Source organism: Ornithodoros turicata, chromosome 5 (genome assembly GCF_037126465.1).
Source record: "Ornithodoros turicata isolate Travis chromosome 5, ASM3712646v1, whole genome shotgun sequence".
NCBI classification, from domain to species: domain Eukaryota; kingdom Metazoa; phylum Arthropoda; class Arachnida; order Ixodida; family Argasidae; genus Ornithodoros; species Ornithodoros turicata.
The window spans coordinates 81,838,174-81,863,833 of NC_088205.1; the positions used below are offsets into that span (position 1 = coordinate 81,838,174).

At 47.1% G+C, this 25,660-nt stretch overlaps 2 protein-coding genes across 3 annotated transcripts; one reads left to right on the forward strand and one right to left on the reverse strand.

Annotated features, from left to right (window-relative positions):
* Positions 1 to 375: 375 nt before the first annotated feature.
* LOC135394983 (amidophosphoribosyltransferase-like) lies at positions 376 to 11,372 on the reverse strand. Its single transcript, XM_064626123.1, has 7 exons — positions 11,091 to 11,372; positions 5,270 to 5,540; positions 3,413 to 3,668; positions 2,704 to 2,934; positions 2,366 to 2,493; positions 2,075 to 2,296; positions 376 to 1,271 (listed from the first exon to the last, which is right to left on the reverse strand). Exons 1-7 carry the CDS (start codon positions 11,228 to 11,230, stop codon positions 1,008 to 1,010), a joined length of 1,512 nt encoding a protein of 503 aa, XP_064482193.1. The 5' UTR covers positions 11,231 to 11,372; the 3' UTR covers positions 376 to 1,007.
* Positions 11,373 to 11,560: 188 nt separating this feature from the next.
* Positions 11,561 to 25,438, forward strand: LOC135394985 (multifunctional protein ADE2-like). Of its 2 annotated transcripts, XM_064626129.1 has the most exons (8): positions 11,561 to 11,735; positions 14,607 to 14,807; positions 20,776 to 20,954; positions 21,017 to 21,224; positions 21,297 to 21,466; positions 23,171 to 23,348; positions 23,485 to 23,643; positions 25,124 to 25,438. In XM_064626129.1, exons 1-8 carry the CDS (start codon positions 11,729 to 11,731, stop codon positions 25,291 to 25,293), a joined length of 1,272 nt encoding a protein of 423 aa, XP_064482199.1. In that variant the 5' UTR covers positions 11,561 to 11,728; the 3' UTR covers positions 25,294 to 25,438. The 2 variants fall into 2 exon arrangements, with proteins under 2 accessions (XP_064482199.1, XP_064482198.1); XM_064626128.1 differs by lacking the exon at positions 11,561 to 11,735 and having other exon boundaries at positions 14,570 to 14,807.
* The last annotated feature ends 222 nt before the right edge of the window (positions 25,439 to 25,660 follow it).

Genomic DNA, 25,660 nt, shown 5'->3' on the forward strand with positions numbered 1-25,660 from the left:
AAGAAATACCATGTATAAAATACATAATCTTTTTGCCACATATTTTTTTGGGGACAATGAAAAAGAAGATTGCCTCTCACATTTTGTGAGGAAAAAGAACAAAAAAAAAGAGAGAGAGAAAAAAAAAAAACAAAGCTGCTGTCACAAAGACTAGCGTCTGCGAAAACAGAAAACCCTGGCCAATGTGCCGAAGAAAGAAGAGAAGAAAGAAGCGTGCAGATCAGGAGATGTGCCGAGGTGTGCAACGCTGAAATCTTCTCGGATGTGGTGATTGGTAAGTGTAAGCTCTTTTTTTTTTCTGCACTCAAGTTGCGCTTTTCAAAGAGGTATTTCTGGTTTTAGGGGTCCATGTAGGTGTATCGAGCACAAGGTGGGTAAGTTTCAACAAATTTATTTTCCTTCTAAGGACTTTACAAAAATAGCTCGGTAAAAAAAAGAGTGATTGTACATTGTACAGGGGAATGTATAGGGAGCAGTAAGTAGAGTATGTACAAGCTACGATGTCAGAATGAAGTCAAATAATTTACTTTGCGCTGGTGGGTCTGTTCTGTGGTAGCTTAGGGTAGTTGTAGCACGAATAAGAGACCTAGCTAAGCACACACCTCAATTGTAATCATTGACACGCTTAAACCAGCGCTGTCAGCTCTCAGGTTGCTATAGTTAACTCAAATACTCTCTTAACAGGCTCTTACGATGCTGGAATGATTGATGACGGTATGTACCCTGAAACGATTTCCGTTTAAGTAGTGCCGAAGCTTAACGCTTTAAAACAACCGATAAAACCTTGGTTAACGTTTGCGGGCCCTTTTTCCTGTGGCCCCTTTCAGCAAGAAAAATTTGGAATAGCTCTTCCTAGGTGATAAAACTAGCTGTGGGGGTGTTGAAGAGCAGGAAGAACGCAATGGTTACACGTGGGATTAAGGATGTGAGCTGCAATTCCCCGAACATACTTCGAGAGTCGTATGCAAAGTTATTTGCACGAGGCACACTCTGAAGAAACAGTCCATCTACCACTCCAGTTCCACGGGATAGTCTCCCGTGAGACAGGCTGTACAGTGGCCCACTTCCTTCTTTCCATTCTGACGGTCTATTCCCCTCTGAACTGCCGCAGTAAGGCCTTCTACGGACAGGTAGACCAGACTGGCTGCCCCTAGGGCGTCCGCCAGTTCCTTGGCATTGAGCTTGTTTGCTATGAGTTCTTCTTTCGTAGGAATGTTGATGCCCATGTAGCAGGGGAAGCGTAGAGGTGGGGAGGCAATGCGAATGTGGACCTGCGGAGATGGTGGTGTCAATAGAAACTGCGCTATTTGGAAAGAGAATCTGAATGGGGGTACGTATGCATCTGTTATACCGTCCACGTGAAGGGTTTGTTATCACAACAGATGTCAGGATCTGCAGGGAATGTTCCGCAGTTATATAAGGAATGTTCTTGCTACAAATTTGGGATTCCGACGTAACAGATGCTAGGATCTACAGTGAACCCTCATTATTATGACCATGGTTTGTTCCCGAAAATTTTGGTCATAATGCGGAATTGTCATTAATGGGGGGAATTTGCGGAGGTTTCACTGCATTGTTCCCCAGGAGTATGGTCGTAAAACGCGTATGTCAGGTTATCGGGGGGTCATATTAACGAGGGTTCACTGTGTAGGGAATGTTCCGCAGTTATATAAGGAATGTTCCTGCTACAAATTTGGGATTCCGACGTAAAAGATGCTAGGATCTGCAGTGAACCCTCATTATTATGACCATGGTTTGTTCCCGAAAATTTTGGTCATAATGCGGAATTGTCATTAATGGGGGGAATTTGCGGAGGTTTCACTGCATTGTTCCCCAGGAGTATGGTCGTAAAACGCGTATGTCAGGTTATCGGGGGGTCATATTAACGAGGGTTCACTGTGTAGGGAATGTTCCGCAGTTATATAAGGAATGTTCTTGCTGGAAATTTGGATTCCGACGTGCACGTAAAAGGCAAAAACACAAATGACAATTTGCGAGGCACATCACGTGAAATTGAAATGGCCGTCACCCTTTTAGCGCAAAATGTCGTTGACGCAACGCACGTGATGCTCACCTCCTTGGCACCTGCATCCTTGAGCAGCTTGATGATGCTGCCAACTGTGGTGCCCCTCACAATGGAATCGTCAATGAGGATTATCCTCTTCCCCACGAAGTTGTCCGACAGGGGCCCAAACTTTTTGGCAACACCCAGCTGTCGAAGCCTGGTGCTCGGCTGAATGAACGTCCGTCCCACGTAGCGGTTCTTGCAGAGCACTTCCGCGTATGGGATTCCCGTCTGCGGAGTAACACGGGCAGATTATTAACCTTTTTGTCCTAGGTACCGAGTACCGAGGTGGGTGCCTACCACTTCGGAGAAGCCCAGGGCAGCGGGTGTTGCAGACTCCGGTACTGTGCTGACAATGTCGGCTTCCACTGGTGCTTCCTTTGCCAGCTGTTTTCCACATTCCCTTCGGACAGTGTAGACCATTTGGCCTGGGAGGTTAATGGTCTTAATGAAGCCAGCAATTTAGTACATTCGCGTACGAAAGCTTTACTGGGCACCTGATAAGCCAAGGTGCCCATTTTATGCAGCTTTGAAGCTACTGCAAGTTTGACCCTATGTAACACTCTTTCCAGGCACTAGAGAAGGTGTTTCCCTTATTGTTTGTTTGTTTTCGTTGACAAAGTCTGAATGGCACTCACCTTCGAAGATGCTGTCCGGTCTTGCAAAATAGACGTACTCAAATATGCAGAAGGCCGGGACGGACGCAAACGGCCTGGGAACTATGCAGACTGACTTTGGCCCGTGCTTGGTGATCTCGACAATCTCTCCTGGCAGCACTTCTCGATAGAGGACGCCACTCACAGACTTGAATGCGCAGGACTCTGAAGACACGACCCAGCCCTCGTACTCGGACAGCGGGTTGGCCTTATCTGAAACAAAGAACATCTAGTGAAAGCTCGTCTAATCCTATCACGCAGGTGTGTTTCCACGCTGAATAGCGTTTATAATGTGGTAGAAAGGTGGTGATATAAGGTAGAGGAGCAAGTGGATGCTAATACTACAGGTTTTCCGGGCGATTTTAATCCAAGTTCCAGCTAAATTAATCCATGCCCCATAAAGTTTGCGTGGCACGTGGATTAATTTCGATGGCGCTTGGATTAAAATCACCGGGAAAACCCGTAGTTAAATGTAGTGGCACATAAAGCATCAACCCGAACCTATTGGTGTGCAGGCATTGCTAAAAGCTCTAAAAATCTCACAAAATTTGCAGAAGACCTCACTCACTCACTCGCTCTATGAAACCATTTGAGACTACAACACTAGTGGAACCATTTCTGATACAGTATACCTCTCATCAGCTGGTTGACTTAACGTTGCTGCAGAGTATTATCGTGATCAGTTAGTTACCATGAACGCCACCAGGCGGCACCAGTACCCCTATGCTGAGCGGCCGGTTGCCAAAGGGATCTCTGACTGCATAGATGGTATCGTCGTACATCATGATGAGGGAGAAGGCTGTGGGAGTCAGGGACATGAGGTGGCGGATGCGAGCGGGCCAGTTTGGACCGTCTTTTTCTTCACCCGTTGGTGGAGGCTGGCTGAGGATCTGCATGATGAGCTCGCTGTCCGACCCTGTCGTTAGACCCACTCCGTGGTTGAGGATCTGAGGTTAAAACAAGTTTTAATATTTAAAAAAAAAAACTCTCTTGACCTAGTTTGCTTGTTTCAATATTAGCACACCCAGTACTCTGTTTCAAGTAAGCCTGTGCGATTATTCAACATTTCGATGCAGAATGGAATATTTTCAGTGTTTCTATTCGATTCGATGATTTTATATTCGTGGCTCTCGAATGTTCGAGCTTTCTGTACTCGCGATGTCAGCGTCACGCAGGGACGGATCGAGGATTTTCCCGAGTGGGGGGTCTGCTGTGGACAAGTGCCACGTGCATGCTGGGATTGGTCCACTGAAACCTACGTTCAAGTCTGGAACCCCCCTCCCCCTTAGATCCGCGGCTGGCGTCACGCCAAATCATCGAGCGGGTCCGCGAACGATTTCTCGGCGGCTACTCGCCAGTCCCGCAGGATGCGCCGTGTTCAGATCCGCTCTTGGGAACGAGCCTCCACTAGCGAAACGCACGCGATAGATGACTGAAAATTTACGTGAGAAATCCATATAGAAGGCACGAATAAAGCTTCTACGACACAGAACTACGCAACAGCGTGTGGCGCGCACGGGTTGCATGCACGTGTGCAATCGCTATCGGTTGTTGGTTTCGTTCCGCCGTTCTTGTGCGTGTTGTGCTCGCATCTTACGCAGTGTGTAAACATCCAGACTGCCAGTTGGCGAAGGCGACGCAAGGGAGGGCTCATTTGACGCGCAAATCGCCGGTGACCTTTGAGATGCTTGCCATCAAATTCTCCAAACGCCAGCGAAGTTACCGCATCTGGGGTGCACGACCATATATTGAACTACGGTATCGGGTGTACAGAGAGTTTCTTTAGCCATAGTTGTGAACACGACGGGAGATCAGTGGCGGATCCAAGGGAGGAGGGGGGGCGATCGCCCCCCAAAAAGTCAGTTTATACATTACATTTTCCTCTCCCCTCCCCCGCTACCCGCTCAGACAAAAGACCCCCCCCCCAAGGGGTCTGGATCCGCCCCTGCGGCAGGTTTCCTAGCCTAGAGTCACTAAATAACTGAGATTTGGGCAAGTTGGTACATAACTACGTAGAAAACAGCGCAGAGACGGGACACGAAGAAGAAACAAGTGCACACACACACAGCGCTGAAGAAGAGCGCTGATGAAGAAGAAACAAGTGCACAGCGCTCTGTGTGTGCACGTGTTTCTGCTTCGTGTCCTGTCTCTGTGCTGTTTTCTACGTAGTCACTAAATAAGCTTATTTAATGAATCTGTCCTAGCCATCACATTTGCCCTAAAGCGAAAGGAACCACTGTCACGTGAGAGAGGAGTAGCTTTGCTCAATGTACGTCCATTTAGCATCGTGGAAGGTGGAGGTTCAAGGCTCCAATGAGAGCTGTAGCTCTGGTTACAATAAGCCAACAAGGACGTGAGGGACATCGGGCCGCGTCTCTGCACCAGCCACGGCAGGTTTGAGCCGACGTGATTAGCGCGCATCGCCAGACGCTACAACATGGATAAGTCACAGAGTGCTCGCGCGGGAAGTCGCTAAGTGAGGGGTACCTTTAACTATTTTATAACGAGTCTTTGTACATCTGCAATGCAGTCAGCCAACAGAGCTTGCCTTTTTCCTGAGGTTGAGAGCGTTGACAAGCTCCCCGTTGTGTGCAATGGCCAAGAGACCGTGGTTTGTGTGGACAACAAATGGTTGCGCCAGCTCGTGTTCCGAACCTCCGGTGGTCGAGTAACGGGTGTGGCCGACACCCAAGTTGCCCTTGAGCTTTGTCATGATATCCTCGTTGAAGACATTGCTTACTAGACCCATGCCACGATGGACAGCAAACTTCTTGAGGCTCTCTCCTTTGCTGGTGACGATACCTGCACTTTCTTGCCCTCTGTAACGGACAGAGCAGAGGTTTTGTTGCATGTGAAGAAAAAAAAGATCAATCTTTATTTACTGCAGGCTAAGTGCGCCAAATCGATACGCAAAATTCAAGAACAATATAAACACCTGACAAGTCTAGTAAACCACGCCGCGTGTAAAACGTAACAAACTTGTGCACGTGTTTGAGTTTGATTATAGAAAACGTGTAAAATTGTATAAAATGTCTGCTGCTGTCTTTTAAGTGAGAAATGCTGAAATTTGTTTGAAAGGGACACATACTCGGAGAGGCTAACATTGAAGATATAAAGAACTATAGTCAGTGTCAACTTAAGTCCTACAATTGTGACCGCCCACTCATCCGTCGAAGGCTCCTGCGATTGGCTACCAGCCTTTGCACGACGCCCCCGCTTCGCGATGTAGTGCCGGCTCTGTCTTTCCCCAGCCCCCACTTGGCCGCGCCACACTATGGGGAGTGCATAATGTAAAAACCCCGAGACTAGGGAACACGAAGGGACAGACACAACACGAAGTCTTCCTAGCTCCTGCGCCATGAATTTCGGAGAAAGCAAAGCAGCTACAGCCAACCAGCACGATCCTAGTTCCTTTTTTTCTCAGCTCACACACTCTTGAGCTGCGTTGGTCTATGTCACGAGTCGCGTGATCTGCCCTGCCAGGGGAGAGCTGACATCACGGTCTTTCCAGTGCTATTAAATCTACAAAAACGCACGTGACGTAGCGTCAGTGTAGAGAGCGGTCGCGGAGCTTCTTGTAGGGGACTCAGCACGTCACGTAATGACGTCAACACCACTTATTTACTTACGGTTCCCTCGAAGGAAGGGAGCGATTTCCAAAGGGTATACAGGCCAAGCAGATATCAAGGAACTCTATCAAGAAAAGCCTTAGGTGTCAACTACGATCGTCGTTTTTATTCAAAGGCGCACGTTCTTTGTTTTGCGCGTGCGCAGGACTGCCAACGCTATCCCTTACGTACGCAAAGGTGACAGAGTACGATGCACTTGTACATTTTTCGAATGTTCGCTTCGTTCTTTTTTTGTATGTGTGTGTGTGTGTGTGTTTTCTTCCTGAGCGTACATGCGCATAGTTGCAGCCACGTGTCAGTGACACGAAGGGAAAAATGTTTCACCCCATTTTTCCTATCTTGATACGAGATCTAAAGATAGCAGCCCTGAACGGCACGCTGTCTCATTTCCATGCGGTTCTCCTATTCTTGAGGTAAAGAAGGTCACAGACGAGGGGGAATATGAGGTCTCGTCCGACAATGAATGATAAGCCACTGCACGTGGTAGTCATTCTCCTATCAAGGTTTAGCGACACACTATCAACTATGACACGGCTGTCAAGTACCGATAACTCCTATCTCGTTTTACGACACAGTCTCTGTCTGTCTTCTTTCTCTTGTGGAGGATAACGAGGCGAGAGTTACGGCGGCCGATAAGCGATGAAGCAGAGAGTCACGATCGATAATTGATTGGCAACTTGGAGTTTGAAGGATGTGACACAACCATAATCATTGATTGGTTCATTGCAGGGAACCGGCAGACGAAGAGTATGATTATGTATCTCCTCACAGCACAATTCTTTCATCTCACGTTAGCCACCGCGAAGCAGCTGTGGACTATGAAAGGCGTGCGTAGTGAGGACAGCAGAAGGGAGACGAAAAGGCCCGTACGCCGCCTGGGCCGACTTGAGTGGGAACAGTGCACACATCAATCGGGAAAGTCTGCCAAAAAAACGCGCCGGCTTCGAGCGACGGGCAACCTGTGTCACTCACTGGCAACTTTCTGTCTCACGTTTTAGTTAAGTGTACACCTTATCGAGAAATGTGGGAGCTACGAGTTGCAATACGCATACACTTAAAAGAGTGCACTGTGAGATAAGTTATTGAGCAAACAGAGCGTAGACCTTGCGAGGTGAGAATTTCTTATCTGCGTATTTGCCACTTCAGCGGAACGTATCGTCTGACCGTGGTGGTGCCATCCTCGAACAAAGATAACTTTTTCGTGGTAGGAGAAAAATGAAATCTGCATGCAATGAACTAGTACAATTAGAAATTCGCTATTTTTATTATTTGTGGACTTGCGTAATCCTAGGTTTGGCGGTGACGTCACGGTTAACCTTTTTTTTTTATTATCCTCCTTAGGCCGGTTTCATACTACCGTTTTTCACGGAGGCAAATCTGACCCATTGGAATGTACAGGGCTCGACTGCCTCTCGGTAGTATTTCTGAAGCATACGAAAAAAAAAACTAAAATAACGGTAGTGTGAAATGGGCGACTACAGATCTTGAACAGGTCACCTGACGCCACACCTTCGAGAACCTGAGCGCTCGCATACCCTCAGATTTGGGGGAATCACAATTTTGTCGCGGTCATCTACAGGTTTAGTCTAACAAACGTTACACATTTCGATCACACATCGTAAAAATAGACGAATGGGTTCAGCCCACCCCAAACTTTGCAGACTGGTAGCCATTTGTCCGAATTTTTGTTGGAATTTTTTTGCAAGCGTTATGATCACGTAGAGAGAAAATTATAAACTCAACCAATATCTTCTCACAGCATGCATGTTCAATTGCCTACGTATACTGTAAACGTATTTTTATTCGCGGTGTATTAATTTTCGCGAATCACGCGTCCAGTCATTTGCGAAATTATTCGCGAGTATTTAATTTCGCGATTCCAGGGCTGTTTCCTTTAGCGGGATAAAACGTCAAGCTGTGTCCGCGAGTACAATTTTTCGCGATTTTTTAGCGGTCGCGAAACTCGCGAATAAAAATACGTTTACAGTATCACAAACACAGTCATTTTTTTTTCCTGTGTCTGCTCACCCTTTTGAATCAGGGCGGTCACTTCTTTAGTGCCTCAGGAGTTCACATGTGGCCATTGGCCCTTACATTACACAGTGCATCACCACAAACAGGCCGCACTGCGCCCAACAATGTGACATGCTGACGGTGCGCACTAATCCTATCCTAATCCTCTTGTTCTGTGTGATGGCACCACCGTTGAACAAGAGAGAAACTGATGTTCTGAGGCTGGAACAAACATGGAAGGGACACAAGGGAAACACCGTGGTGCGGTGATATGAAAATGAAGTCTACAGAGGAAAAAAAATGGCGGCTTTTGAGTGAGATAGGCCATAGAAAATGCATGGGGTGAGATTTTGTATGAATTTTAGTTTTTTCTACTGGACCATAACGGGAAGAGGGAAGTGTGATCTTCGCCAAGGAAATACGGTAATGGAGGGAGATTTCCTCCTCCGTACTAACCATATAGCCTGCTACTAAACGCAGCGCTAGTAATTAAAAATTGCGAAAATAAGAAAGTAGTCTAGCAATCGATACACATTTCGACAGCATCGCAAAAACAGGAAGACTACGTTTATCCCGCCCCAAGCTTTGCAGAGTGATTGCTATTTGTCCGAAGTTTTATTGGAATTTTAGTTTTCTTTTTCTACCGGACCATAACGTTTACAAAAAATTCCAATAAAACTTCGGACAAATAGCAATCACTCTGCAAAGCTTGGGGCGGGATAAACGCAGTCTTCCTATTTTTTCGATGCTATCGAAATGTGTATCGATTGCTAGACTACTTTCTTATTTTCGCAATTTGTAATTACCAACGCTGCGTTTAGTGGCACGATATATGGTTAGTACGGAGGAGCAAATCCCCCACCATTACCGTATTTCCTTGTCGGAGATCAAACTTCCCTCTCTGTGTAATAATAATTATCAGTGGAGCAACATTGTGGACGGCGAAAGCGTTGTTTGCGCAAACTGTCTTCTACCGTGCGTGACGCATTAGAAGGAACACCCGCTCTTATCGTGATCCGACTCCAAGGCTGGGGTTGCCCAAGGCATTGTCGCCCGATATTTGCTAAGCGCATACTCTATAAGGTCACTTTGTTTACGCGTTCACCGAATTCATTTTCTGCGTCTGGCAACCAGTCACTGCAAATTACATCGTAACGGCGCCTGTACAATGTACTCAGGCCCTCAGGTAGTCTAGAACGCCCCCTTATAGGTGCTGAGCTGAAGATTTTTTCCCTAACGTGCACAAGCAGCACGATGTATTGGAAGTGCATAGGGTACTTCAGCGGTATTTTCTATGAAGCTCTGCCAAATGATGCGTCGCGCTGAAAAATAAAAATAAAAAATAACTGCAGTACATTTGGTGTGTGTTGCGCAGCTTTCGGGGCTTCCTGTATTGGAAATAGTACATTTTCTCTTTTTGTCTTTCTCCCCACCCCACTATATCATTGGAATCACTAATAGCTGATAACTGATAGCACTGGAATCACTCGCCAAGTCCTAACTCCGTCATGTTCGAAGTGCACGTTCGCGGGTGAAAAAATAAATAAAAGAGTACAAAGACATTTTCAATAAGTCGGTACCCGTAGGTGGGCACCAGTGTACTTTGTACCCGAGTTGTTGGCGCTATTTGAAGCGATAAGTGAAGTGGACAAGAACGCTTCCTGCAGGTTATCACGTTGCCTGTATCTGGGTGCAGTGAAGGACCTTCATGCGGAGGTAATGATGTAATCATCGTCTCGCGCTAAAGTCGTTTACTTTATGACGAGGACTGTGGGAAGACATTCTAACGCTCGCATTACAGATGGCGTCCAAGAAACGGCACGGTTATTTTTATTTCGTACTTTTCGCGTAACTTGACACCAGTGGTTTGCCTGGCTTTAAGATTCCGCGCATCAATGCACGAGGCAGTTGAGCTGATGTCAACTCAAATGATCATCTCAAAGTTCAAGGACACTGGTCTCGCATAGTGTTCTCGAATTCTGTAACTTCCACGGAAACCCCAGCGGCCAGCTTAATGACCGGTGATCAGTAGCTTTAGACTTCGTAGGCGTGTCCCACATACAGGCACCGCCCCGATCGACCCATTTGGCCGCAACCTTGGCGCCAAATGCGAATGTCAACAAAAACACGTGCGACACCCTATCAGAGTTTGAAAGACGGGGCAAGTTGGTATGGTCCATATTCCAAAAGGGGGAGCGCAAAAAGGGAAAGAAAACCCGACACGGAGACTGTCCGTGTCTTCTGCTGTTATTCAACCCAGACTTTACCTGTAACAAGAAACGCTTCTCGATATTATTCTCCCGCCATACATTGAGTTATTTTGATCGCTAGCGACAGCCCACCGCGCGACACAACGGTGCCCTCTTACAGTATAGGTGTCGGGAAAACGCACGTTACATCCCAAGCAGCACAATGTACTGAGAGTCGAGTGCAATAGGGGTGGACGGGTAGGTAGAAGGCCTTGAACACACTTATGAAACTAAAGAACATTGATAAGACGCATACCGGCCACCCCTATTGCACTAGACTTTCAGTACATTGTGCTGCTTGGGATATGGTACGCTCTCTGCTACTCTGCCTGCGGTAACAGGAAATCAGGCTATCCTTCCATATCAGCCACAGAATGGCACAAGATCCCTATCTTGGAATGTGGAGCGACGACCACGCCGAACTGCTACGGTTGCGCGACAATAACACGATCTGTGTTGACAAGCGCAGTGCTCTCACCTGTGCTGCAAGGCCACCAGTCCCAAACAGATGATGTGACTCACATCCAAGTTCGTGGGCCATTCTCCACTGGCGATGCACCCGAATACACCGCACGCTTCACGAAGTTCGTGTTCCTCCTCGAGTTTGACGTCTGTCATACTGTTCGGCTAGATTAACTTATATCACAAGGAAATGTCCGCTAGTACGCAAAGGGCGAACCTCGTCGGAGTTGTCGCGCTCGCGACTGAACCTGAGCAACATATCCATACCACGTGGTGCCATTTCCCCCCCTCTTCCTGTGTACTCTCTCTCCTTATTCCTACTCGTATTTTCACGCGTACATTCCTCCTCTCTTGATCGCGATAAAACTTGGGTACAAGGTCAAGCTGTCGCCTGACATCCAGCTACGTACAAACCGTTGAGAAGGCAATCGTTTATCACTTACCAATCGCTATCCTCTCCCAGCAATTATAAACCGAAGGAATTCGGCGCACTATTTTATGTCGTGCTTCCTACCATCACGCGGAAGATACACGTGATAACTTTTGTGCTACTGCGCGCGTCTTTGGGCGGCATCGGCATTATAGGTGTGCGCACTGATCCCGACCAAGTGTCGATTTTTGGCTTTGATCAAACTTCTTGCAGTGAAAGACGGTATGGCAGGTGAGCACATTAACTTGACGATTGGATTGTGCTTCGGTTGGAGTTCGAAATAGCGTTGCGCAGCCTGTTGCGTCGGTTTCCACCGCGCCCTTCACGGCTAGCCGTCCGTTATGTGAGCGCTGGCATTGAACTTTGTGTCGTCTGCTAGAATCCTACGCGTGTGTCGTCTGCGAGCGATGGTGCGGCCAAATGCTCGCCTGCGATCAAACGCATATCTGTTTGAAAGCTTTCTAGTAGAGATAGGCGTCAGTTGATGTCAAGCTGAGAGTGTTTTGAACGAAATCGAAAACAGGTTTGGTCTTGGGATGTGTCTTTGGTGGTTTGGAGTTTCGGGGGAAACCGGCCTTGACCTGTCTCGATTGCACGGTTGCGGTTGCAGCCTGCACAAAAACCGCGGTGTCAGCTGAACCTGAATGGCAGTGCATATGTCTTTTCCCCTGCTTGATCCAGATCAAATTTTATATATGGATGATTTTCCTGATGATGGAAAAAGTATGCGGTTGCATGTTACTCGCCGGCCTCTTGTCACCTCACATAGCCATTTAATGCATATTCTGGAACTCTGCCCTGTCCGTTCCGTCTGCCACGTTCAGTGCTCGTGAAAAAACGTTATGAAATGATGGAAATATTTTCACGCAGTGAGGTACAAAAAGCGCGAATGTCTGTCCACTGGCTCGGGGGTCATGTATGACAACCGTGCAAATACACCAAACATCTACGACGTAACAGAGCACCAATGTAATGTAATCTAGTGCGTAAGGTGTAATACTGGGGTACCTAATGAGAGTAAACGGCATCTAACAAGCTAGAACAAGCATTATACTTCACAAGCGCAAAAAGGCGGGAAGTTAGTATCTTTTCGTAGACATCAGTCGTCGTGTGTTTATTCTCCATTATATGCGTTTATTTTCCTTTGCGTTGTTGTTTGTCCGTCATGTTAAACTTAATACATGTGTGTGTATGTCAAACGAAATATTGGCTGCGTCTTCTGGCATTATGCCAAACGAGTTTAGATGTGGCAGCTTTATAGCATAAAGTTTCGGCGAAACCCTTCTTGAAATGATATTAAATTTGTATTGAAAGCCCGTTAATGTGTCGTGGACTCGTTTTTCTTCTCGTTGTTACTGTGGTGGTTCCACAATTTCAGCGTTAAAACAGAGCCTAGCGATCACGTGACCCCATAAAGTTCAGACGGACAAACACGCGTTTCACGATACCCTTTCACTCTCACTCTCAATCCGAATTGTGCCACATTGCTAGCTGCGAGGTTGAGGCAAGTTTTCATACGAGACAGGCAATAAATAACTTCGCGGATTTCGTTGAAATTTGTCAACAGGATGCCTGCATGTCGGCGAATTGGCAGAGAAATGTGGTCTGATGTAATTAGTTGACGTGTTTAATCGAATTATTAGCGAAAATTGCCTGCAGGAGAAAAACTTTCAACAGGCCAATATGGCCGTCGTGCACTGCACAGGCGACGCCAACCGAAAGCTTTTTTCGCTGTCCACCCTGTGGCTTGCGGTGACTGTCCGGCTGTAATGGGTGCGACACTGTTCATGTAAAAAAAAACAAAAAAAACGACACAATGAATAATTGCTACAAACTATCAACCAATAATCTGTAGCACGACTGCTCGAATAGGGTCTCGTAAAACGAGATTCCTTATCGCGGCAGTCTATAGTGTAGTCTCCAGTTTTATCTCATGTTTGCGACAAGGCTACGAGATTACTGGTAGACTGTTGGATGACTCTCGTCTCACTTTGGAGTTCGTTAGAGCAGATAAGAGGCTGGAGACATTCCGCATGCTTTTCTTGGGCACACCCAGCACAGAGTAGGACGGGGGCATTTTGGTACCGTCAGAAAATAAAAAAAAAAAAAAACTGCAACGAAGGATGGATGTTCGAGATAAACTTTACGCCATCAACCAATAACAATTTTTTTTAAAGAAAGCTAACGAGCACAACGTACCACACTGTTCCACAATTTTGCCACATCCAGACTGTCCTTTGTTGGGTGTTGTTCCATCCGGCCATAGTTAACTGAGGGCGCCCGCAGTTTGTAGCAGTCACCTCCTTTTGAGGAGAATCAACGTTGCCGATCGCTGCGCCAGTTTCGTCACGGGCGCTGGAGCTGGCGAGGGTTGCTTTGAGAAAGCGATATCACTCGCAAACCAGGGTATAGAACGGAACAATTTACCGTTTCGGTTCCAGCTCAGTTCCGGAGCGCAGAAATGAACCGATTTATTCGAATTCAGAACGGTTCAGCGCATTGCGGGAAAATATTTGCTAACATGCTCCGGTAATACGCTGGAGTGTACAAATATGAGTGTACGAGTTGATGAGAACTTACGCGGGTTGTTGAACGCAAGCAGAAGTAAGAAAATGTTAGTAAACTAATGTTTATTAGTATAGTACCTACTTTTTGTGGTTCTAGATCGCCACAGGCTTACAGTTGGCGATCCAACGTCACAAAGAAACGAAAATAAGTTTTGTACAACAAAGTTAGAAACACGACTCAGAGCTGGGGCTTGACCTAAACACAAAGACGCAAAGTGCACGACCAATAGGACCACGACCAAGTTGAACAACATTTGCAGCATATGAGCTGTATAAGCCCTCGACTAGGCTGTCCCTCGCACCTCTCATATCCCTGTCCAAGCTACTACAAAAAAAAAGAAAAAAAAAAGCGATGCCGCTGAAAGAGTTGTTCTTTTCGGACCAGTTGAGTCCCGGTTAAGTTCGGTTCCAAGATTAAAAAAAAAAAAAAAAAAAAAAATTGTGGTTCGGTGTCGGTTCGACACCCTGCCGCAAGCCATTCTCGAGCCAGAACCTTTAGGGTACGTATAGTCAATGAAGAATCGGATGTGTGCAGGAAACTTGAAACTGGGCGAGCTGGTCATCGAGGGGAAGACGAAGAAAGTGCACAAGATCGCCGGGGAGCCAGGTCATGTGGTTCTCATCTCCAAGGATCGCATCACTGCTGGAGATGGAGCTCGGGCTCACGACATGGCGGGCAAGGCTGCCATCTCCAACACCACGGCCTCCTCCCTTTTCCAGTACCTCAACGACGTCGGTATGTACATAAGATCGTGTAATAACACGATCCATCGTCACGCTCGCTCAGACGCATTAGAAAGGTAAGGAATATTGGATTAGCTGCAGCGGCGAGTGGGGTGTAATCAGTGACGAACAGCCGAAGAGTACGTACAGTGTCAGCAACACACCATAATTTCTACTGTTACTGACGAAATCAAAATATCGAGAAAAAAAACACGAGTAGTGGGCTGTTTGTGGCATTCAGATATTGATATAAAACTGATATAAATGTGTGCCCTCGTGAGTTCGTTAGCAAATAGAACGTTAGCGTTCGATGTTCAAATGCCTCATCTATACCACTATACGTTACATGAGGCAGCAGTAACAATCGTGGTTTCTGAACCTGTGCTCGTGACTATGTTGTCTCTTGAATGGCGTACTCTTTCTTTGTTGGCTGAAAGCTGCTTTGCGTGGCCCCCTACTTGCTACGCCACCTGACGGGAACTTTAGTCCCATGTTCACATTATCTCACGTTTTGTTTCTTATAACCACGTATCGACACGCAAACTTAATTCTGTATTGCGATGTCACAGCGTAACTGCAAACGTTGTTTTTCTGAGGTGACAAATGAAATTGGGGGGGGGGGGGGGTTGAATATACATGAGCTTGTCCTGGGAAGGCCCCTTCTGGCTCAATTGCAACGCGACATTGACGGCGAATATTTTACGGCACCGAGGCAGAAAGTGAGTTTATCGCCTGCTGGTCCAAGTAGGGTTGTTTTTCACTTCCTTATCTCATTCGTTTATGCCTCAGCTTACTTACGCTTCCAGGGGTTGTTGACTCTTGGGAGATGAGTACGCGCATCTCGCAACTTTCTACAGGGTATGCACGGACCCTGTAAAACTGAACGTCTTCAAAATTCAGGCTAAAAGTTTGTAATGGCTATAAAGGACCGTTGGCAGCGTACCCTTAAATTCTGAGGTGCGGATTTTGTGTTAGCACCGCGAAGCAATAGTGGCTGTGAGCACTGTACAAATGTGGACAGAAAACAACAGGAAAGAGTGGGAGACTCTTGGACAAAGTTCTGGATGAACTCTGCCGACATCTGCCTGGAAAGCGTGTCGGAAAACTCGGAGAAAACTTGAAACAGCACTGCTGATTGTAGGATTTGAACCCGCTGCCTCTTCAGACCTCAGCGTGACATACGAGCTGCCACCGACGAGCAGAGGCTGTTGGTTTTTGGACCACGCCGCTTGTAATTTGAAGAGTACTCATAGGGACAGTAAGGGCAATGAAACGGATAAGACTAAGGGGCTATGCCCAGCTGTTGAATTCCATGCAGTGGCGTAGCCAGACCTCCAAGGTAGGGGGGGCTGGATACGAAAACTCGCCCGCTCTCCACTGATCCTGTGTGCGACAACACACATACTTGTGCACACTGCCAGCTGCGGATGAAAAAAAAAAGTTGATTTGGACGTTCACAATACGATTACATGTATAGGCTGTCATGACCAACGAGGTGGTGTCACGAGATTGGAAGTATTTTGGAAAGCTCATACTTTGAAAACCATTAAAGAGTGCCGCTTAGATAGACGCCATGAACTGCAAGAACCTTCGCGATCGTCACACTGATCCCCCCATATGTTCTCCTCGGATTTGCACGATTTGTGTGGGTCGGTCCGTTGCAAGTAGGGGGGGCTCGAGCCCCCCCTAGCCCCCCCCGTGGCTACGCCACTGATTCCATGACGCTGATCCTTCCGTGAAAGGAGGGCATTTCCAATTTTTAAACGTTCAGATATTTTACACGCGGGCGACCATTTCGCTATTCCATGACCAGTACAAATCCTGACTCTTTCTCAAGAGAAGTTTTTTTCCTGCTCAAACACCCCACAGTGCGAATTGCTTCGTCTTTTTTTTTGTCCCGGAGACTGTTTACAGCTTTCTCTCCGGGGAGGACCACGCGAGCGACCTCTGGACCTCGTCTTATCGAAGTCGTAAGAAATTGCAGACTTTGTGGCTCCGCGGTTATCGGTTCGGTCGCCACTTGAGACGAGCCACTTCTTCCTCCTAGGAGAATCATATAATACTTATTCCACTGCCGCGTGGAAACGACCCTGAAAAGACCTTGAAAGGTTGACGAAATATCGGTAGCGTAATGCCACCATGTACATTACGCGTCGTCATCTATTTACGTCTCTTTGATGGAGCTTGTCGTTTGACGTCACTGCGGCTAGGTTGAAGGACGGAATATCTGTTGTCGCGCCTTCCGTTGGCTGTCCTAGGACATGAATGGCTGGTCGAAAGCCTATTTCTAGTGCCAAGCAGAAAGGGAAACCGTGACGTGTGGGGATGTACCCTGTGTTCCACGCTTGCTGGGGAATCCGCCGAAGTTTCTCCCGGATTATTGGCAGGCTTTCCAGACAGGTCTCGAGGGTCTAGCCAGGATACATACCAACCCACTGTGTCCTATCATGCCGACGTCCCCGCATCCGTCTTCGTCTGTGCGCGGCTCATAGCCACAGTCCCTTCGCGGTGAAGCTAAAATATGTATCCACTTATTCCTGTCGCTCCACGAATCTCGTGCTCGTTCTTGAGCTCCGAATCTGATGAACAACGCATTTACTCGAAGCTTCCGTAACTTGACGCTCGTTACGTCATAGGCGCGCAATGCCACACGAAACGTGATCGTGGTTAAGTGCTTTGTCCTTCGTTGTCGTCATTCCCGAGCTTCCAAATGGAGTTCATTGGCCAACACCTGTGACCTGTTCTGCAATCTCTTGCAGGAACTTTTCCGAATGAGGGAGCTACGATAACGTTGTACGTAGTAGAACAGACGAGAGAGAACAGAAAGGATGAGTATTTGCCTGGCGACTGTGGCGTTACGTGAAGGGTGTTGGCGTAAGAGATATCTGCACGCAATTCACAATACGCCCTGCAAGTAGTTCAGCTATCTGCGCAGCTCCCCAGTTTCCCTCTTTCCCCTATTGCACGTGGAGCGACGTCATTCTGCGAATACCCCGATCCTTATTGCTGCCTTGTGAGTGGACACAGACACTCGGTCACGTGATATCTCCGCACTTTACCCTTTTCCCTTTCACACAACAACTTTCACTGCAGAAGAGAGGAATTAGAATTTTTCTGAGCATTAATGCTAGAAAACAGTCTTGATATGTGTGTGTAGCTGAATATGAAGAGCATTTACGTAAATTAATCGCCGAAAACATTTGCCTGGCTATTGTGAGTGCAGTCGTTTTTAGACAGCGCCTCTGGAGAGGAAAAGCAAGTACTTCCTGGTTTATGCTGTCCCAGGAGGAAGCTCGCCTCGGGACGGTTCTGCTCATGACCACAGCTGTCTCACGCCATAAAGCCTCGATCGATGGGGTGGGAGATGTGCGAGGGTGTACCTCGAAATAAAGTGGTCGAAACTACTGGAACGATATTAGACTATAAAATGCACAGTCGCGCGGTGGAAACTGCCAACAGCGAACTTAGACTAATCTGGACATCGAAATGAAAGCACCGAATTTGGACTGACCTAATAATAAACTAACCAACGTGGTGGTGTTCCGTAGTGTATGTCCGGTAAGCCTAACTGCCGCTAAAATTTGACTTTCGTTTGCGAAACCGGCTTGGACAGACATCGAAAACGCGTGGATTTGCGTGGTTAAATATTGATACCGTGTTTTTAAACACGACAGCACCTCTTACGAAGCAATCGAGCATTCTCCTTGATTTTCCTTGTTTCGAGAACGTGAATTTCAAGATCGGGGATTTCGCAACTGGAAATATCGAGGTCTACTCGATGCGCGATGTTCATGCACCTCATTGCGAATACTTCTTGCACGGGGATCATCCTGATCGGGTGTGGTGGGGGGGGGGGGGGGGGGGGGGATTCGGGCAGGGGCGGATCCAGACCCTCACTTAGGGTGAGAGGGGGTGTCTGGAAGCGCCTGGCACGGCTAAAGACATAACATAGGAATTTCGGCACTTGTAGCGGGATCGCCCAACCGAACGTACCCCCTCCTGGATCCACCACTGACTTCGGGATGTCGGTCGGTCGGTGCGCATCTGATCGCACCCCTGAGCAATCAAGACCGAGAATGTTGCAAGGGTGCCTCTTGAGAGCTTCGACAGGTTCCTCGAAAACCTGACGCAGTCTCATCCAGACTAGCGATCGGAGTGTCGCCGTAGAAGATATCCGTACAAGCTGATGTACCATTTTGAACGCGATTTTAGATGGGGATATTGTTCTGATGCGTGCAGATGGCGAGTGCTCAAGCCAAAAATTTCATAACCAGTAGAACAGATGTCGAAGTTTATCGGCTGCGTGTTTATAAGTACATCAAGAAATTGTGCTCTGAGGGTATCTTCACAGCGTCTCGGAAGGTTGTGTCAGACTCATTCTTATGGCGATACTCTGATCGGTTCATTGCCGCTGGGCCACGCAGCGACCGACTCTATACTAGTATACACCGCACTGGTTCCCGAAATCTATTGTTCTATTGTTCGCTTGACGATCGAGCAGGTGTACCGCAAATGGAACATGTTTCCCCAGTGCGACGACGTTTTCTCGGCGTCCCATGCCCTCAGGGGAGCGACTTGGGCCTGGCAACGTTGGCAGGACGCAACAGGCGGACGATGTCTGCTTGCGCTCCGTTGTCGTCCGATCCCGTTTGCGCAATGGCCGAGCGACTTGACGACGTAGGATGGAGAGGCCAACAAGGTCGTCTGGGCACTCTTACCTGCTCTCCGTGTCTTCGCCCGGTCGACGTTGATAAGAGAGGCAGATATGAATGAGAAAAATGATCGTAAGGTTGATTCCTCGAACTAAGGACGCCTCGGCGGTAGGACAAGTTGTTGGTGAAACTGCCACGTGTCTGCAGCATTCCATGCATAGCACACCTCTTCGCAGTTCCCAGTGGCAGCGTTAAAAACAATAACGCGCGCAGTGGTAATTTCGCGTGTGAGCATTAAAGGAACGATGGGGCTCGAAAGCCTGTCTCATTCGCCAAGCTGTCCATCAGGGTCAGCATGCAAAACATTTTCGCTGTGCGGTGTATTGTCACTGCGCAATCAAAATTGACGAAAACATCAGGAGAAAGTAGCCTGCCGGACCTGATCCTCGTGCCTTCTTTTTTCTTTTGGCACATTCCATTGGCAGAGTTTGGTCAAAGATTTTGCACCGGGAAGTAGTAAAAAGTGTTCCACTGGCAGAGCGGGGCACGCGTTGGATATTCCGTCGGTAGAGCAGGAGCGAAAAGCTTCGAGCGTTCTTTTTCTTTCTGCTCTTGTGTCTAGCAGGTAGTCATGCGTCTCTCGAACAGTGGGAATAACTGTGCGTACCGCTGTGTGTAATTATATTGTGCGATTTCGAAGCAGTTTACTGAACCCCACGTGACCAAAGCAAAACCGGGAAGGCACGCGGGTCACGCGCTAACAGAGCGCGCATCGTACCTTGAATGCCATTGACGAAGCAAACCCGTGCGACCATGGCAGCATGCACGACACCCCACAAAAAAATAAAAATAAAATAAAATAAAATAAAATAAAAACTGCCGGGCAAAAAAGTGCTCTCCCAATGGAATTCGCCATTTGTTTCTTTCGTCTCCACTCACGCGCCGCTCAACCGCGCGAGTCACGTGCCCGGGGACCACGTTACGTCACGACGTTCTCTCGTTCTCCAATCAGCGCTCTTTTCACCAGTAAACAATTTGGTAAAGGTGTGCGGAACAGAGGCCTCGCGCGGTCTGTAGGTCACTGCACTCGTCGTTCTTTTGCAGGAGCTCATTTTATTGGTTATGAGTCATGAGTCATAATATATCATATGAGTCATATGAGTCATAATAAGTCGGGTTATTTGGTGCTGTTGTTGCGCCAGATAACCCGAAATCATCATCATAATAATTTTTTCAAGCAGCTTTATCGAAGCTGATGTTCCCCGCCCTCTCCCACCAAAGTTTATGCCTTGAACTAAGCGACCTAACAGCTCGTATTATTGGTGGCAGGCGTGAGGACTCACTTTGTCCGCAAGAACGATGACCGCTCCTTCGTGGCCAGACACTGTGCGATGGTGCCCATAGAGTGGGTGAGCCGCAGGGTGGCCACAGGTTCTTTCCTCAAGAGGAACCCCGGAGTCAATGAAGGGTACCGCTTCTGCCCACCAAAGCTGGAGACCTTCTACAAGGTAGCAACATGGTGTACCTGTCGTGACATCATGAAGCTCCCACGATGTTCTGGCTCTTGTAGGATGATGCCAACCACGACCCTCAGTGGTCCTACGAGCAACTGGTCGAAGCCAAGCTCAAGTGTGGCAGTGTTGTCATTGGACAAGAGGAAGTAGAGATCATGTACAGGACTACGAGGACTGTCTTTGAGGTGTTGGAGAGGGCCTGGGCGTCCCTCAACTGCAGCCTCATTGACATGAAGGTGGAATATGGCGTTGACATGGAGACTGGTATGTCGGGCAAAATTGCTGTCAAAATTAACGTTGCTTGTAGCGGGGAATTATTTAATCGATTTGGTGCAGGTGAACTGCTGTTGGCCGATATTATTGATAGTGACTCGTGGCGTTTGTGGCCCGCTGGTGACAAGAGGCTCATGGTGGACAAGCAGGTGTACAGGAACCTGAAGGAAGTTACAGAGAAGGACCTGGAAACAGTGAAGCGTAACTTTGCCTGGGTGGCTGAACAGATTCAGGTATGGGTTCCTGTAATAATGTCACTTGAATGATTGTATATTGCCGTTATTATATTGCCAGGTTATTACGTACACACCTAGGGATTGATTTCTTTATTTTTTTTGTAGAATTAGATTGCACCTCTTGTCTACCCCCAACCTCATTTTTGTATGGTTCAGGTAAAACAATGTATTCAGCAGTCTTGAGTTACTGTAGACAGTTAGCACCTTTCACAAAAGTAGCTGGGAAATGTAACTAAGGCACTTAGGTAATGCTGTATTTTCAAAAGCTGACTGAAATCCAAATTAATTCACGGGAAAAGACTGATGACGCCTTATTGATGATGATTCATACAGATGGACTCACAAAGAAACGCCTAATCGAGGCTGGATATTCTGCATGGACTCGCGATAAATTTTCAACCAGTGCTAATTCCTGATAAGAGGTAGTTTACTTATAACGGTACTGACGGATAATGGGCGAAATGCTCCAAGGTCCATGTGGATTGATGTCCAACAGTTGATAGGGACTGACCAGCTTCTGGTTACTGATAAGGATTGATAATTAGCTATAAAGGAAACCAATAAGGTCATTCAGACTTCGTTGACCGATAACAACTAACAAGGCTGTTGGTGTTATGATGAGAAAATGGGGGCGCGTCGACTTTTGCGGCATAGTGATGTAGCTGCTGTGGCCTGCTCAACTGGACATAATGGTTCGCTGAGTGATCACAAGCGATAAAGTCTGCCAGACTGATAACTTTACTTATTGATAAGGAAATTATGAACAAGGTGTCATGCTCTTATTGTCGACAAGCACGAAAACCTGCCACCTTATGAAATGCAGAGGTGACTGATAGGACTCATTAATAAAGGTAATTGCAGTTATTTGAAAATGAGCTGCTGATAAGATAGTGATAACAGCTTGTTTTGTCGGCACGCTTCAAAACTTGACCCGGATCAGAGTGTGGGGCATTGTTTGTCATTTCCTTGCCAGTTAGTAACCTTATCAGTCCACGAAGTCTTATCAGTCGCTATTGCTCATCAACCCTCATGCCCATTCCAAACAGAGCGCAGTAGCTGACATACAGCTAGTATAAAACTGTGTGAGTCTTATCAGCAACTCCTTATCAGTGGACGCGTTAAATCTCATTTATGACACCTATGATCTTGTCAGTTGTTATCTGCCGACAGTGTCGGAATTGCCTTATTACTTCCCCATATCCCGAATTATCAATCCTTATCAGTTTATAGCTTCTTATCAGCAACCGAAATCAACTGGTCAGTAGGTATCAGTCAGCCACAGTACTCATGGGTCTGAGCATTTAACCCGTTATCAGACATTATTGCTATCACTATCAGTAAATCTTCAGTACTCTCTATCAGTACTCTTATCATGGATTATCACTGATAGATCCCTGCAAAGTATCCAATCTCGACAAGGCACGCCACTCCCTCGACTGTCACTTCCTAACGGGAGGAGAGAGGGAATTCAGGCATACTCTCAGCATTCGGCGTCTGCTCTTGTCATGTATTCCAACGAATAACAGTCAAACTACACCACTATTTCGCGTGGGATTTTCGACACCGTGGTCAGTGGTCCACGAAGAATAACATGACACTATAGTTTTCAAATTGACAGGAACGGATGTGACCAAACCTTTAAGTTAGCTTACCCACGACTGGTTTTGACCATACTGCTAATATGTTTCTCGCTTTTCACAGAAACTGAGCCCCAAGCCCAAATCTCAGGTTGCAGTGGTAATGGGGTCCCTCAGTGACCGAGAACACTGCGAAAAGATCCAAAAGGCTTGCCAGAGGCTCGGTGTGCCTTGTGAAGTCAGAGTTGCTTCGGCTCACAAGAACACTGACCAGACACTCAACTTGATTGCCGAATACGAAGGTTTGCCTATTTTTATGTATTTATTTTGGTAAATACATTTACAATCGCGTTAGGTATCGGGACTGTGAGGTTGCCCCATGTCCCCAGTCTAAGGTTTGTCACGACTCATCATTCAATGGGACAATAACTATTTCAGGTGAAGGCATTCCCACTGTGTTTGTAAGCGTGGCTGGGCGCAGCAACGGCTTGGGACCTGTTACTTCTGGAAACTGCTCATTCCCCGTAATTAACTGCCCACCCGTTTCTGGCGAATGGGGGCCTCATGACATCTGGTCATCCCTCCGTGTTCCATCCGGTAAGTCTTTGTCGACTCACTAGCACAGCGCGTGAGGCTTGCCCCTTATCATTCCCCCTTATCATTCCCCCTTATCATTCCCCCTTATCATTCCCCCTTATCATTCCCCCTTATCATTCCCCCTTATCATTCCCCCTTATCATTCCCATTTATCATGCTGCTATCAAGGTACACATAGAGGCTTGTGTTTTAGGGTCAGACCCAGTAAGACCCTTTTTTACCCCTTATTTACATAATGTCACTCAGGTAAAGTCCTGAAAACCAAGCTCTCCAAAGTGCAAACCCTGGGAATCTTCCAGGCACAGGTGATACTAAATAGTTTGCGCTTGGTGCTGCCGCTTGATATCTTGTGTTCATCCAATATGTGACAAATACCGTTTCCTTTTTTGGTCCCCAAAATCTCTTTCGCACGATACTATCGCCTGATTTTACCTTGCTTAACAGCTCCTGACATGAAACGTGGTTTTGTCCCCAGAAAAAAGAAAAAATGGTCTGGGTATTCATGCATTCGGTGTGTCCCAACTAACATGCACCAAGATTTGCAACGAGACTTAGTAGCTGTACAAAAGCTGTACGCGAACGAAACAAACTGAATGTCATTAGTTGTCAGGTATTGTAGTCGGTAGTATTTTTTCATTGTGCCTTGTTAACTTATTAGATGAGACTAATTAGCTAGCTTTTAAAATACTATTGGTTTAAGGGCCTGGAACACCTGACCAAGGAGTTTCACACAGGGTGTACTTTGTATGGGTTTTTCTTTTCAGCCTAAAAAGAAAGTATTCGAAAAAGAATACCATGTGACAAAACATGCTACAACTGCAATGCATGGACATTTTGTCACATTTTTATTTTTTTCCCTTTTCAATTTTTTCATTTGAACCTCTGGTTGCTTTTTGTATTGTTCGGATATTCTGAACAGAAAATTGGACATCGAGAGATGTGTGTGTAGGACTTGGGATTAAAATTTTGTGTGAGGTATCAAACCATGTGCTCACACGAGCAAAGAATGCTCCAGCGGAAGATGGGAAGAATATCACATCTTTCTGCTGTCACGTGAGCGTGAGTTCTCAATGTCATGTTTCTTCGTGCACTTCTAACCTCGGGGAATATGGTGCAGCCCAGGCCCGAGATATTCTGTAGCAGTTAATTCGGGCAGACAACACGCGGGCAGTTCTGTAGCAGACGACATTCTGTAGCCTGGCCAATGGTGTCGTCTGCTTCGTGCGAAGTGCACCACCCCGATATTCGTGTGCCTTGCGAATGCTCAAGATAAGATTCGGTGGAACTTCCGCCTAGGGAGCAGTTTTTTTTTTGTGCTTTTCTTTTCAATACAATATTCAATGGGAAGTTCGCTTGTGTGAATGCACAGGCCTGAATGTAGAATGCAGAAGGCGGAATGCACAGGTGTGAATGTTCTGTCGATCTTTCAGTGGAGTCGCTGAACAGTCAGAGAGTGATCAGTATTGTGATTTCTCCCTAGGACTGGGCTGCACGACTGTGCTGTTCCCCGAAGCAGCCGCTCTTGCGGCAGCTCAGATTCTGGCACTGAGCGACCACGTCATCTGGGGCAGGCTCAGGGCCAACCAGCACAACAACTGGGTGGCTCTCAAGCTGGCTGACAAAAAGGTCAAGGCTGAACAAGCCATCTGAATGGTGTCTGCCAATACTCTTGCCAAAGGTGCCCTTCTTTAGCTACATGCTTTAACGCATGACGTTTTTCTAAACATAGTCAATTTATGGGAGGCTAGCAAATTTGCGTATAAAATGGAAATAAATGCAGCTACTCTGTACAATGCTCCTGTATTACGCACGCAGAATTTGTTCTGTACTGGTCTCTGCGGATCGGCCGGTTCCGCGTCATCCCGACGATCTCGAGGTTGCTCGCTCGAATCAGGCCGAGGACACCCACAACTTGAAAGTGCAAGTTGCTTTTATCCCTGCCACGTGGGTAGTCTTCAATGATAATTGAAACCAATGGCCGTTGAACAGTAGCGCCACCAAGCGTGTCAACCTGACA